General features: G+C 50.1%; 1 protein-coding gene across 2 annotated transcripts in view; it reads right to left on the bottom strand.

Moving 5' to 3' along the window:
* Positions 1–10648, bottom strand: part of SLCO2A1 (solute carrier organic anion transporter family member 2A1) — an 87493-nt gene extending 76845 nt beyond the window's left edge. For both annotated transcript variants that reach the window (XM_063114613.1, XM_063114614.1), the window contains exon 1: positions 10375–10648. In XM_063114613.1, coding sequence (XP_062970683.1) covers positions 10375–10473 — 99 coding nt within the window. In that variant the 5' untranslated portion in view covers positions 10474–10648. The remainder of the gene's footprint in view (positions 1–10374) is intronic.
* Positions 10649–13423: the final 2775 nt, after the last annotated feature.

Raw genomic sequence — 13423 nt, 5'->3', positions numbered from 1 at the left:
CCCCAGTTCCAGCTGTCACCGTGTAACGTGGTGATTCCCAAGGGCTGCTTCCCAGCTTCCTCCGCTGTAAAATGTGGACAACACGCACCTTGCAGCATGGCGGGGAGGGTTTATTCAGATAGTTTTTCTGAAAGGACCTAACCTTGCTCATGGCATCTCACTGAATTTGGAACATAATCGGTGCTCCCAAGAAGGAGGCCTCAAACATAGCTGCATTTACAACTAAACCTCCATGTACCCCCTTACCGTACATATGAGGGCATTTCTCTTTTTTTATTTTTATTTTTTATTTTTTATTTTCTTTTTTGTCGTTTTTTCGTGACCGGCACTCAGCCAGTGAGTGCACTGGTCATTCTTATATAGGATCCGAACCCGTGGCGGGAGCGTCGCTGCGCTCCCAGCGCAGCACTCCACCGAGTGCGCCACGGGCTCGGCCCCATATGAGGGCATTTCAAAAAAGCTATGGAAAAATAGAATTAAAAGATAATACTAACCTTTCCATGAACTTTTTGAAGACCCCTTGTATATGTCCTAATACAATGTACTGATCTTTGTGATGGTATCTCAGAAAATCATAATTACTGCTAAAAATAGGTTGGTGCTAAGGATGGGAATTCTGAATATTTGTGATTGTAAGGCAACCAAAACAGACTTCACTAATGCATGTCCCCAGTCCTTGTAATGTTTACACATTTACACGTTAAATTCACACATGGATTCAGAGGGCCGATGATTTCCCAGGACACTGAGGACTGAAGAAAGAGGCCTGAGCTGCAGCAAAGAAGCTTTCACCTGCATGGCAGGACAGTCTCCTGATAGTAGGGCAGTTTGAAAATGAAATGGACAACCACAGAGCCCTGTCGCCTCACTTTCCAAGTCAGGGGCAAATTCCAGAAGAGGAGCTGGCCCAATAGACAAGGCTGGTTCTTCACGAACTTGGCCCTGCCAGTCTGGGGTGGGTGAGGTGTGTGGGATATGGCCCTGGAACACAGGATGGGACCTACAAGGCACATCCCCAGTAGCATTAAGCCAGGTGCCCTCTGTGAGGGGTCTCTGCTGGGCCCTCTGGCAATGAAGCCAGGGAATATGGTCCCCGGTGAGCCCCTTCTCTACTTCCTCCAGAGAGATGTCGTCTAGCTGGAGGATGGACTTCATGACAGCTCCCAAAGTCAGAGAGAAGTGAGAGTTGTGAGAGAGGGGGCAGGAGCAGGTCTGGCAGCCAGCAAAGGTATCACAAACTTGCACAGCCTGGGGAAGACCCCATCATGGGAAGTTTTCTGCTGGTTCGAGAGGCCCGGGGCCACTTTCCAGCAGCTGCCAAGAAGCCTGAGGCACCCACATGAGTGGTGACCAAGCTCCTTGCAGTGATCAGAACCAGCAAGGAAACCTTTGCGATCTGTGACGACAGGAGTCGGGGGCTACACATGCACCCCAGCAATGCCCACCTTTGGAGGCTAGTTTGGCTCTCAGAGGAGGGTGGCCCGGATCACCTGGCTTTCTGTTTCAAACCTGCTGAGCAGGCCCCAAGACTACTTTCTATGAGAAACAGTGAAGCAAGGGACCAGGAAGTGAGAGGTCCTCCAGTTTCGGCCTGTGAGGGACATGCCCAGAAGGGCAGGTGCAGATGTCAGCTCAGCATCGGAGAAACTTGCTAAAAGCCTGTGGTGCCACCAGTTGCGGGGTCAGCCTTGTGACGCAGCGAGTTCCTGTCACCGGAGCTATGCCAGCAGAGGTGAGGCCATCGAGAGGATTTCTGCCTCTTTGAACTTTGAGCTTTCTTGTCACTGTCAAACCTGGAATTCAAAAATTCTGTACACCAGGAAGCATCCTTTTTCTATAGCTCAGTTTTAACATCGTTTGCATAGATTCTCTGCAAGGAGAGTTTAAAAACGCAGTAAAAATCAGGAGCAGCAATGAAGGCAGAAAGCTGGGCAGGAGGACTTATGCGTGTAAAGGAGAGGGAGAGAGGCCTCTCTGCCCTGCAGGAGCCCTGCACCCACCCAGGCAGCCTCCCATGTCTTCCTCCTGTGGGTCCCTGAGCCTCATTTCCATTCCTGGACCCCATCCCTGCCCCTCCTTGGTGCCTCCCTACCCCACAGTCAGAGGGTGGAAGTTTGTTCTTGTAAAATGTCACAGCACGAGAAACAGGAGGGTGACCAACTGGTTCCAATTGGCCCAGAACTTTTCCAGTTTTGAAACTGGAAGTCCTGTCTCCCAGGAACCTCCTCAGACCCGGGCAGATGGAGACAGGTGGTCACCCTGGGAGGCAAGGAACTTACAGGAAATTGTTTCTTGAAACTTGGGGGCCTCTTAGGGAGCCAGGTGCAAACAGCAACACCTAGTAAAGAGCCTCCCACGGGAGACAATAAACGCTTTCCGAGCTAGGAACGTCTGGGCGGCTCCCAGCCACTTTCCCTCAAATGTACTGCGAATCAAGGTAAAGCAGGAAGTTTTCAAAAGGGCCTGAGGCACAAGTGAGGGATGACTTGTGAGACAGTCTGAGAAAGTGAGCATTTAATCCCATCTGGCAATCTCTCTGGCAGCCAAATGGGCAGGAGGCGTGTGACTCCGGAGGCCTGCCGTGCTCTCTACCCTGCCTTCACTGCTGTCCCTTTCCCCAGGCCCACAGGGGCCGGCCTGCATGCCCTAGCTGGCTCCGCTACTGGTGTCTCACAGGGCTCAGCCTGGGAATTTTGACACCTGCACCCCCCACACCTCTCCCACCTAAACTGTCTAGGTACTGTTCCCTCTGAGCCCAACAAACTGGCTGGGTGAACTAACCAGATAAACTAGTTCCGACTTGAGGTCTGCCTGTGTTGTGATTCCCAAACTCTAGGCTCCATCTGGGATTCCACATCTGGGAGACATGAGTTAGACATGGCACAGCTTCCTAGAGCATCAGCATTGCTCCAAGACTGGCGGGGAGGGGGGGGATACAACAAATTTTTTGGAAACGCATAGATTGTGGAGGAAGATATAAAATTCACTTGCTTTTCAGATAAAATATAAAAATATATCAAAGAAATGTGATATTCAGGGTTAGTCAAGCCACATCCACAGACATCTCCCCTCACCCCCTTGTCCTACCTTTATGTAGAATCCTGTTTGCTACCTTCTAGAATTCAGGGCCTCTTGGAGGGGCTGTTTGACAAGCACTAGCTCAATGTAGCCCTCTCTGATGGCACCTGAGTCTTAACTGATGCCCTCTTTGCTCTAGGCAGCATCTCCCAAGGGTGTTGGATGGAGCAGTCTTCAGAACATAAAAAGGTATTACTGATGGTTGGGTAAACAAAATTAAACTTGGCATCAGTACTCCCAGGTTCCTCCACGACTCCGGTGCACTAAATCTCTAAGAACGGTTTAGTTTACCACATTTCTGGAGAGGGAGGTGGGAATCTATCCCTGGGGAATGGGGGTCAGCACCTAATGTGGACCAGACTTAGTGTCCCAAAGGTGACAGGTCCTGGGATTACTGCTCTGGCTGTGCTCTCAGGCTGTGCCCGAGCCTCCAGGCTTTCCCCATGAGCCTCCTTAGCATTTCTACTCAGCAGGGCAAAGATGCTGAAAGACAGGCTCAGGAAGAGGGCTGCTCACTGATAGTATCATCCCATCCTTCAACCCCTCAGTGTAGTCTGAGACTTCCTGCCTTGGTTTCATTCTCCACCCCTGAGCAAATTTAATCCATCCCAAACAGTGAGACACGCCCAGGGAATCAATGTCTTCTAAACCGAGAGAGCTGGGGATTGACCAAAGACAACCTGTTGCTTTTGCCAAGTTTCATGACAGGTGTCCCAGCAAAGCTCGGGCCCAACTGGCCCTGCTCCTAGTCTCATCTCAATCAGCAACTTAACAGCATGAGATGAGAATCTGAGAATCTGAAGGGACCTCGAGATCACTGAGCTCAGGCCCGAAATGCTCACGGATGAAAGAAACCAGAACTGAGAGGCATTCTGTGGTCATGGGAAGAAGGGGGCTGAGGAATGAGACGGCCCAGGTGGGAATTCCTGCTTTACCAGTTACTGGATATGTGGCCTTGGATGAGCTTTAGCTTATTCAACTGTGAACTGGAGATGCGTATACCTCTCTTACAGGGCTATCATTAAGATTAGAAAAAAATTAGGAACATAGATTTAAAAATCAAGTTCAAGGGAAAAGACATATCAATCAGCTAAGGACAGAAGAAAAGCTGGAGCACATAAATACGTAAGATCCCACCTAGTTACCAAAAGTGAGCTCTAAATCTGCCATTATATCTTCCTAAAAGCAAAAGCAGAAGAGAAACTGAATAGGCTATCAAATTTGGTATCCGTAAGACAAATACATACCATTGCAGGATAAAACCAAGCTTTGACACAACTTCAAGTCTTGCTCTATAGCTACAGTAATCAAGACAGATTGGAATTGGCAGAGAGATATACACATAGATCAGTGAAACAGAATAGAAAACCCAGAACAGACCCTCAGAAGTATGGCCAACCAATTTTTAACAAAGAAGCAAAGGCAGCTCAATAGAGGAAGGATAGTCTTTCCAACAGATGGTGCAGGAACAACTGGATAGCCACAGGCAGAAAAAATGACCTAACCTAAAACTCACACCTATCCAAAAATTAACTCAAAATGAAATATAGATTTAAATGTAAATTTAAAAACTCTTAGAAGAAAATATAAGAGAAGCATTCGGGAACTAAAGTTCAGTGAAGAGTTCTTAGACATAACACCAAAAGCAGAATCCAGAAAATGAAAAATAACTAAATTAGAATTCATCAAAATTAAATTTTTTCTCTGTAAAACACCTTGTTAAGAGGATGAAAAAATTAGTTACAGACTAGAAGAAAATATTTACAGACAATATACCCAACAAAGGAATTGTATCTAACATTTATAAAGAATTCTCAAAACTCAACAGTTTAAAAAAAATCCTATTAGAAAATGGACAAAATATAGGAAGAGGAGATACAAACGGCAAATAAGCACACGAAAAGATATTTAAAAACACTGGCCATTAGGGAAATGCAAATTAAGACCATAATGAAATGTGCCTACACATCTATTAGAACAGCTAAAATAAAAAGTAGTGACAATATCAACTGCTGATGAGGTTGCAGAGCAAATTGCTGGTACAAATATAAAATGGTACAACTACTCTGGAAAACAGTTTGGCAGTTTCTTTAAAAAACTCAACATGCAACTGCCATCTGACCCAGCAAACACACTCCTGGGCATTTACCCCAGAGAAATGGATATTTGTGTCCACACAAAAACCTGTGCATGATTGTTCATAGCAGATTTATTTGTAATAGTCCCAAACTGGAACCAACCCAAATGTCCCTCAATAAGTGAACATTGAAACAAATTATGGTAAAGCCATACCATGAATGGCAATAAAAAGGAACCAACTATTGATACGTGCAAGACCTTGGATAAAACTCAAGGGCATTATGTTGAATGAAAAAAGCCAGTCTCAAAAGGTCACATATTATATGATTCCAATTATATAACATTCTCAAAATGACAAAATTGTAGAGATGAAGAACAGATTAGTGGTTGCCAGGGGCTAGAGATGGTCATTGGGAAGGGAGTAGATGTGACTATAAATGGGTTACTACAAGGGAAATCTTTGTGGCGATGGAATAGTTCCGTATCTTGAAGTGGTTGGGTGGTGGTTACACAATGCTTCACGTGTGATAAAATGGCATAGAAATATACACACATTATAGCAAAGTCAATTTCCTGCTTTTGATATTGCACTATAGTTATGTGAGCTGGAACCACTGGGAAAAAACTGGGGGAGGGCTATGCAGGAGCTCTCAGGACTATTTTTCCTATGAATCTATAATGGTTTTAAAATAAAAGGTTTTTTTAAAGTGCAAAATAAATAGTTTTGTCTGCTTCTACGAACTCAGCTGACTTTCTCTGATGGTGCCTCATAAGGGAGCTCCCAAGCACCACAGTGAGTGACAACCCATCTGTGTTGATCCTGTGGAATACACACAAGGGTAAATTCACACAGCTATTTCTTCATGTCATTCCTCAACCGAAACAGGGTGGAATGGCTGAGTGCATGTCAGCGAACTTAAGGCAAGAACAAGGGCCAAACTAGCCCAGCCCCACACAGGGTTCTCTGACAGGCCCACTCGCCCCAGGAGCCTCCCTGGCTTCTCAGCTCCACCGACACCGGCTCTCGGGCTGTGGCCCGTCACTGGAGCTCTCTGCAGGCCAGTGCCTCCGCAGGCAGAAAGGGGGTTGAAGTAAGTGCTGGGGGGTGGTTAAAACCATGCGACAGGATAAAACCAAGCAGAGGGAGTGAAGAGGGGGAGCATGGAGGGGTTGAGGCCAGGGGACCACCTACTATTCCTTTGCACATACCATGACCTATTACACAAGCAGAAGAAAAGCAAGTGAGGGGAAGCCATGCTCCCATCCCAACATCACTTCTGGGTCTCCAAGAATGGGACAAAAATGTAGTCACTGTCACAAACAAAAGAGAATCAGGAAGAGGTAAAATGAGCTTACCTATATTGTGAAACATACGTCACTCTTTCGTTTGTTCTTTGTCAACATCACCAGGAGAGAAGACGGAAGCCAAGAGGCTTTGAGCATCACCCCAGAGGAGCAGGTCTGAGTGATCCATGACCCACCCGATCCCACTGTTCCCATCATTTGCCCCTTCCCACTCCCTACAAGCAGGGCTGGCTGGCCTCTCAGGAGGCAGATGCCCGGAACAGATGCTATCTTAAATATTAGAGAACCACCACCCCTGGTGAGGAGTGGGCATAGGAACTCTTTGGACCAGGGCATTCTGCTGAGAGTGTTTTCCTAAGCAGCAGTCAGGTTCCTGGGATATCACATTTTTCTCTGGAAACTGAGAAGTTTAGCCCAAGAGACCTCAGGAACTTAGGGACACAGGTCAGGACAAAGCACTTCACCCTCATTTTTGGTCCTTCCAGGTCAGAGGTCACCCAGGCTAAGCTGAGGTTTGCCTTTCCTTTTTCCCACTGTTCTTTCCCAGTCCTGCAATGCCCACCACCCCTGCCCTGGGGTGTTCCCCCACTGGTTCTATGTGCATTATTTCACTACACTGGAGCCTTGGGTATGTAATTTCCTGAAATTTGGGCAGCAGTTACCAATCAACCAGTCCTTCCATAAGATAACCTCAGTTTGACCCTGAAAGAAAGTTTCATTTTAAGGAGAAACAGATCTCTTTGAGACTGCCAGGATAAGTGAGCCACCAAGGCTCCCTCCTACTGACACCCCCACCCCCGTAATCGCTGAATGGACCTGTTTTTAATTTAGAGTTCTGGATGCTGAATTGCTCCCTCTGTCAGTGATTGTCAAGCAGGTCTTCTGCTTCCAGAGGCAACAGAGACTGTCTCTAGACTAAATACGATTATATTTACTCCTGCAGAAGGAAGAACAAAAAATTCACCCAGAGTTGCTAAGCTCTGTAGATGAAGAGTGAACAGGTAGGAACCTGTTAGCGACTGGGAGCATCCATCCTGCAGCCAGTGCAGCTCCCTTGCTCACGCTGGGATGTGTAGTCAGCAGGGCCTGGAGAAAGCACTGCCCACTGGAAACAAGCACACACACCCCTGTTACCTCCACTTGCTAAACCAGAGTTGAGCAGCACGGTGCTGATGGGAGGGCCAGACTGCAAAGCGGTTACAGTCTCTGGTTCTGCAGTCTCACCAACCTGGTCCCTCAACACTCCACCATTTTCTGGTTATGTGTCCAGACACAATGGACCAGCCTCATGAATCCTCAGCTTCCTCATCATCAATGGAGATAATAATTGTATCCACATGATAGAGGTGTAATGAGAATTACATATAGCTAAAATATTTCCATAGTTCCCGGTATATTCATATATCTCAGTTACTGCTAGCTACTATTACTATTATTTGGGACCATATTATTACCACTAACTGTAGTTTTTCTTAACTAATAGCTATGCCTTGTGGAATTGGTGTAACAATAGTTACTAACTGATGATTGGTCACGTAGTCCTGCTGGTTGAAACAAGAACTGATCTCAAATTCATACCAGTCTGGAGAGCCCAGCATGGTTTACAAAGCCATTTTCCTATGCCTCATCCCACAGACTCCTTACTGAGCCCCACAGGATGGGAATTATTCAATTGTTCCCTGAGACTCAGGAAAGGTGAGAAATGCTTCCCTGTGTCACCTCTTCAGTAAGTGGCTGGGATAGGACATGGATCTGAGCCTCTGGCTTTATCCCTTTTCTCCCTAAATCATACAGTACATAGGTTTTTGCAGGAATGCACACAAAGCCAATTGGTTATAGTCTGTTCCAGCAACAAGGAACCTATAAAACTGACGGATCCTGGGGTTATATGTTCCCTGTTCTCACCCATGTCACACATGTCCCAAGACATGTGCTGCCCATATCCTTACTGGGAGTGGGGAGGGCAGTCACCCCCATCTCATTGGGAGGAGGAAATGTCCCTTCAAATAGCAAAGTCCCAGGAGGGAAAGGCTTAAGTGAGTTTAACTAATGGAATTCCAGACTGCAGATTTGCCTTAAGATATCCAACCTTGTATCTGGTTTCAGACTGAAAAGTAAAGCTAAGCGGAGATCTCTCCAAATTCTGGTCTTAGAATTACCATGGATCAACTAAAGCGATGATTAAGACAATCCGGTTTTTAGAGTCAAGAGAAACTCTTAACCAGTATGAACACTTAACTCATTTAGGAGGCCAGTTGGCCAGCATGTGAGACATTATCCTGTTTTTATAGATCTTCAAAGAAACTGCTGCCATAAACTCATATATTTTAGGGACTCAGGGCGGGTCTAAGTGGGTCAGTCTCATTTGGCGTTACCCTCACTGTCAGGAATCTGTTCTGGGACAACCGTCCCTCCTGCCCTTCTTGGTGAAAATGGAGAGGAACTGCCTCACTCTGGCTCCTACTGCAGCCCTGTTCCTTTCAGACCACCCAACTCTTGCCCCCACCCTTTCCTCCCAATTCCTAATTTATAAATACCAAAATTCCCACAATTCTCTGCTGAAACTTCTCCACAACACTGTTAAGTGGTGGAACCAAAACTGCACACAATGTTCCCATCCAGGTCTGACCAAAGGTGAAGAGATTTGAAGATTATCTTAAAGTATCTCAAAATTTCGGTGTCCTATTTATATACAATCGTGAAGTCGATTCAACCTTTATTTATTGTGGTATGAGGAGAGAGCAGACGCAGGAGTGGAGATCTCGGCTCCACTTGTAACAGTCTAAATGAGTGTGTAGGTGGGATCCACTCTGACCCCCAGATCCTTTTCTGATGGACACACATAACCAGTCTACAGAGACTGTCATTCTCCCTTTGCATGATCTGGGTTCCCCCTAATTGTACCACTAAAGGCTTCACCCAATCCCATCTGACTGTATGATTGTGGGAAACACTCTGCACTACAATCCCTACCCTGATTCGGAGGGGTCCTGATGCGGGCTCTGCAGCCTCCCACATTCTCACACAGCGGCTTTGCCCTCTCAGGAGGTGCCTTCCTCAGTCACTTCTGCCTGGCCTTTACAGGCAAAAGAGCCGGAGTGTGTACTCAAGCATTCCAGGTCCTCCTGGACCTGCGAGGGAATGGAAAGTATTTCTGACCCCTGGGGAGGAAGGTGTTCTCATCCTAACAGCTGCCAACACTCCATCTCCTCTTCACCCACTCCCCATAACTTGCCAGGTAAGAGGCACCTGCTTAGTCTTAACAAACGGTGAGGGTCTTGTGCTTTCCTGGGGCCATTTCCAGACCAGGAAAGCTGATCCAAGCGTGCGGGCTGGTTGCCAGCCTCGGGAAGCTGCCCGCTGAGGGGGAATTCTCAACATCGAGGGGCGCAGCACGGCCCGGTAGCATCCCTTCCGCCACCCACCCCAGGACGAGACGGGCTCTGACTCCTCCACCTCAGATGAACCACAGCCTGTCCCCTCCAAGGCACCAGAGCCCAGCACCTTCAGGCTCATCCCATCCACCGAGCAAGTGCCCGCAGGAGACGGAAAAAGTGTTCCTCGAGGTGTTCGATCACACAGCAGGAGAATTCCGTCGCCTGTGCCAGGGCTCTCTGAAGAGCGTTGCCCCAATCAGCAGGGACTTTCGCTGTCCCGTTTCTTGCCCCGATGGGGGCGAGTGAGCACGCGCGCGCACACGCCCACCCAGCACGCGCCCGCCGTCCCGGCGCCCCCTCACCCGCCGTCCCAGGCCCCGGGGATGCGTCCCGGAGCGCGGCGTCGAGGGCGGAGCGGGGAGCCCCGGAACGCCCGGCGCCTCCCGGGCTGCGGCGGCACCGACGCCGGCTCCCCGCCGAAGGTGCGCCCGGCACGGCGCGGCGCGACCCGGACGGCCCCGTGGACTCCGCTCACCTTAATGTTGCCGAAGACAGAGCGGGGACAGCGGCCGGCTCGGCCCGAGGAGGAGGCGTCGCTGCCCTGGGGCGCGCCGAGCTTGGGCAAGAGCCCCATGGTGGCGGGCGGCGGGCCGGGCGGGCAGGAGCCGCGGCGCCTCGGGCTGCTGCGGCCGGGCGGGAAGGTGGCGAGCGCGGCTGCGGCGGCCGGAGGAGGCGCGCGGCGCGGAGACTGAGCGGCAGGGCGCGCGCCCTGAGGGTTTATAAGTGGCCGCCGCCGTCGCAGATGATGAAACGCGCTCTCCCTCCTCCCTCTCCTCCGTCGTCCAAGGCGCCGCGAGCCCCCGCCCCCGCCGCGACAGGCCCCTCCGACAGGTGTGACGCGGCGGCCCGCCGCCGGGACCTCGGCTGCGACCCTCGGGGCTTCGCGGCCCGAGAGGAGGTCCCGCCTGCCCCGAGCGGGAGGGGGCGATCGCGGCTGCCCCGGGTCGGGCCGGAGGCCGCGAGGGTGGGTGACTAGAGGGGACCGGGGAGGAACGGGCAGGTCCGAGGGGCGCTGGAGGGGCCGACGGGAGCCGGGGGCTTCTGGAGAGGAGGTGAGCCCCGGCAGCCCTCCCGACGCGCTCGGGGAGATTTACGGAGCCGACGTCTGCTTGTTTGCACTCGCCGCAAACCTGGGCCCTCACTCAGTTCCGGTGATGGCTCCGAGACTCGCGGAGACTCTGTTTGTGCTGAGGACTGATTTATATTTAAACTGCTCTTTGCGCTGGAGAGGGGGGCGGGTGACAAGGTGGAGAGGTGGGGGCCGCCCGGGGCTGGGCCTGAACTCTCTGGACCTGAGCCAAGGTACACTGCAAGCGCTGTTAAGTGTCAGCACGCTGGGTCTGGCCTGGAGTGCTGCGGGAGGGGGGCCCTGTGGACAGACGGGACGCACCCCACTGACCTCCTTCTCAGGGCTGGAATGAGCAGCGGGTTTATTTTTCCCCCAAGATTTTTTACCGCCAGGATTCCAGATGCAGAGAAGAGAAAGAAGGTGAGGCTTTTGAAGAGGAAAGAAGGTCCTGCCAAAAGCAGCTGCAGTAAGGAATCCAGTGCTGGAGGCATTTTCCAGCTCCCTGATTCCTGTAGTCCCCTGCAGAGTCAACCTCTCCAAGGCCCAACCCACCCTCAGAAAAAGATGCCCCTCAATACCCAGGAGGCTTTGGCCAAGACAAAGGTCACAGGATGGATGGACCTTCTTATTTCTCCCCAAAGTCTGATGTCTTTCTGGGCCTGGTCCAGCCTGTTCTTGTCCAGGGGCTTCTCCTATCCACCTGTCACCCAAGAACACTGGACACAGCAGCATTCAGAAGTTGTTGGACAGTGGGCAGCTTCTGGCCACTTCACTCACCCACAGAATTATGTACATTCGAACAGGCTTTCCAGAGCCCTGCAGCAACCCCAGGCCCAGAGCAGGCACGAACTTCAGGTCACCGGTTTGTCCTCTTGGAGAACATGGAACTCAAGGACAGCGACCACCGCAGAGTACTCCTTGTGTGCTGGGCATTGACTGCAGCACACATGGTGGATTGTGCCAGGTACTCTGCTGAGCACCCACATGCATGATTCCGCGCAACCCCAGTATTAGCCCTGCAGTTACAGTCTGGACTTTACAGATGAGGATGCTAGAAAGGTCAACTAAAAAGTTTACTGAAAGCCACACAGCCAGTAAGTGGCAGAGCTGGACACTGAATTCAGCCTTGTCTGACTCCAAAGCCCAGACTTGAAGCACTGTGCTGTTCAAAAAGTTATCTAGTCCAGCAGCCTCATTTCACAAGTGGAACCAAGCAGGGACCAGAGAACACCCAGGCCAAGGTCACAGGCACATTAGGGTGACCATGGCTGGAGCTTCTTCCTCAAAGCCCAAGGCCTTACTGTGATCCTCCGGTAGAGTTCCAGGGAGGATTGGCCTCTCCAGCCCTCCCCTTGTCCTGTTCCATCAGCATTGCCTGCTGTCTGCACCAGCATCACCTCCAAAGGAAAGGCCGACTCGGAAGTGCTTACAAATGGTTATCTGCCTTCATTGACCTTTACTAGGTGGAGTTCAGCTAAATATAATGGAGGTCCAATGAAAGTGACTTAAATGAGATATATTTGTCTCTCATAACAAGAGGTCTGCTAGGAGGTAGTCATGGGTCATGACGTAGGCCCTTTCAGGATTCTTCAGTGTGTGGCTCTCATCTCCATGGCTGGCTCATCGTCACAAGATGGCTGCTTCACCTCCAGCCTCCTCTCCTAATTCCGGGAAGGAAGTGGAAGACAGGAAACAGGAAGGGGCCATGCTCACACAAGGGAAGCAAAGCACTCCTGTGCATGCACCGTTGCTTTTCTTAAGTCTTGTTGGCCAAAATGGGTCACATAGCCACCCTCTACAAAGGACAATGAGAAATATTGTTAGTATTATTGCCGTCCCCTGAACAAAATTGGGGTTCTATTAGGAAAAAGGGGAAAAAGGATATTGGGTCTTCAACTTTCAGTGTCTACACATAGAATTACCCATTTCCTTAAAGAGCACTCCCAGGGTCTGCCTCCCAGACTTTCCATCCTTCAATTTCAGCAGATATATTTCTTAGCATAGAAAAAAAAAGCCCAAGAACAGCCCCTGACTTCAAAGACTCTATGGCCTAAGGGTGGGGAATGAGAAGAGAAAGGACCTGACTGGTGTGATGCAGGAAGAGAGCTACTGTGCACAGCTGCAGGGGAGTACAGGAGTGGGGGCCCTAACTCGCCCTGGGGCAGCAGGAGGGCTTCCTGGAGGAGGTGACTATCAAGCTGAGCCCTAAGGATTGGGAGGATTAGGGTGAAGGAGGGTAGATCTGCTCCATAGTTTCGGTCTGGCTGGTTTCAGCCTGGCTGGACTACAAGACAGGGGACAGTGGGAATGTGTGAGGCAAAGAGGCTGGAACATTGATTGCTATGCTAGGAAGTTTAGGCCTTTTCTCCAGCACAGTGGGGAGCCATTAAATGCTCCTAAACAGGGGGCACCCTGTGCTGATTTGCATCTCACATGGACCTCTCTGACAGCCAGG

Source organism: Cynocephalus volans, chromosome 11 (assembly GCF_027409185.1).
Source record: "Cynocephalus volans isolate mCynVol1 chromosome 11, mCynVol1.pri, whole genome shotgun sequence".
NCBI classification, from domain to species: domain Eukaryota; kingdom Metazoa; phylum Chordata; class Mammalia; order Dermoptera; family Cynocephalidae; genus Cynocephalus; species Cynocephalus volans.
Note: the sequence above shows the minus strand (reverse complement) of the source record. Positions and strands in the feature narration are given on the sequence as shown.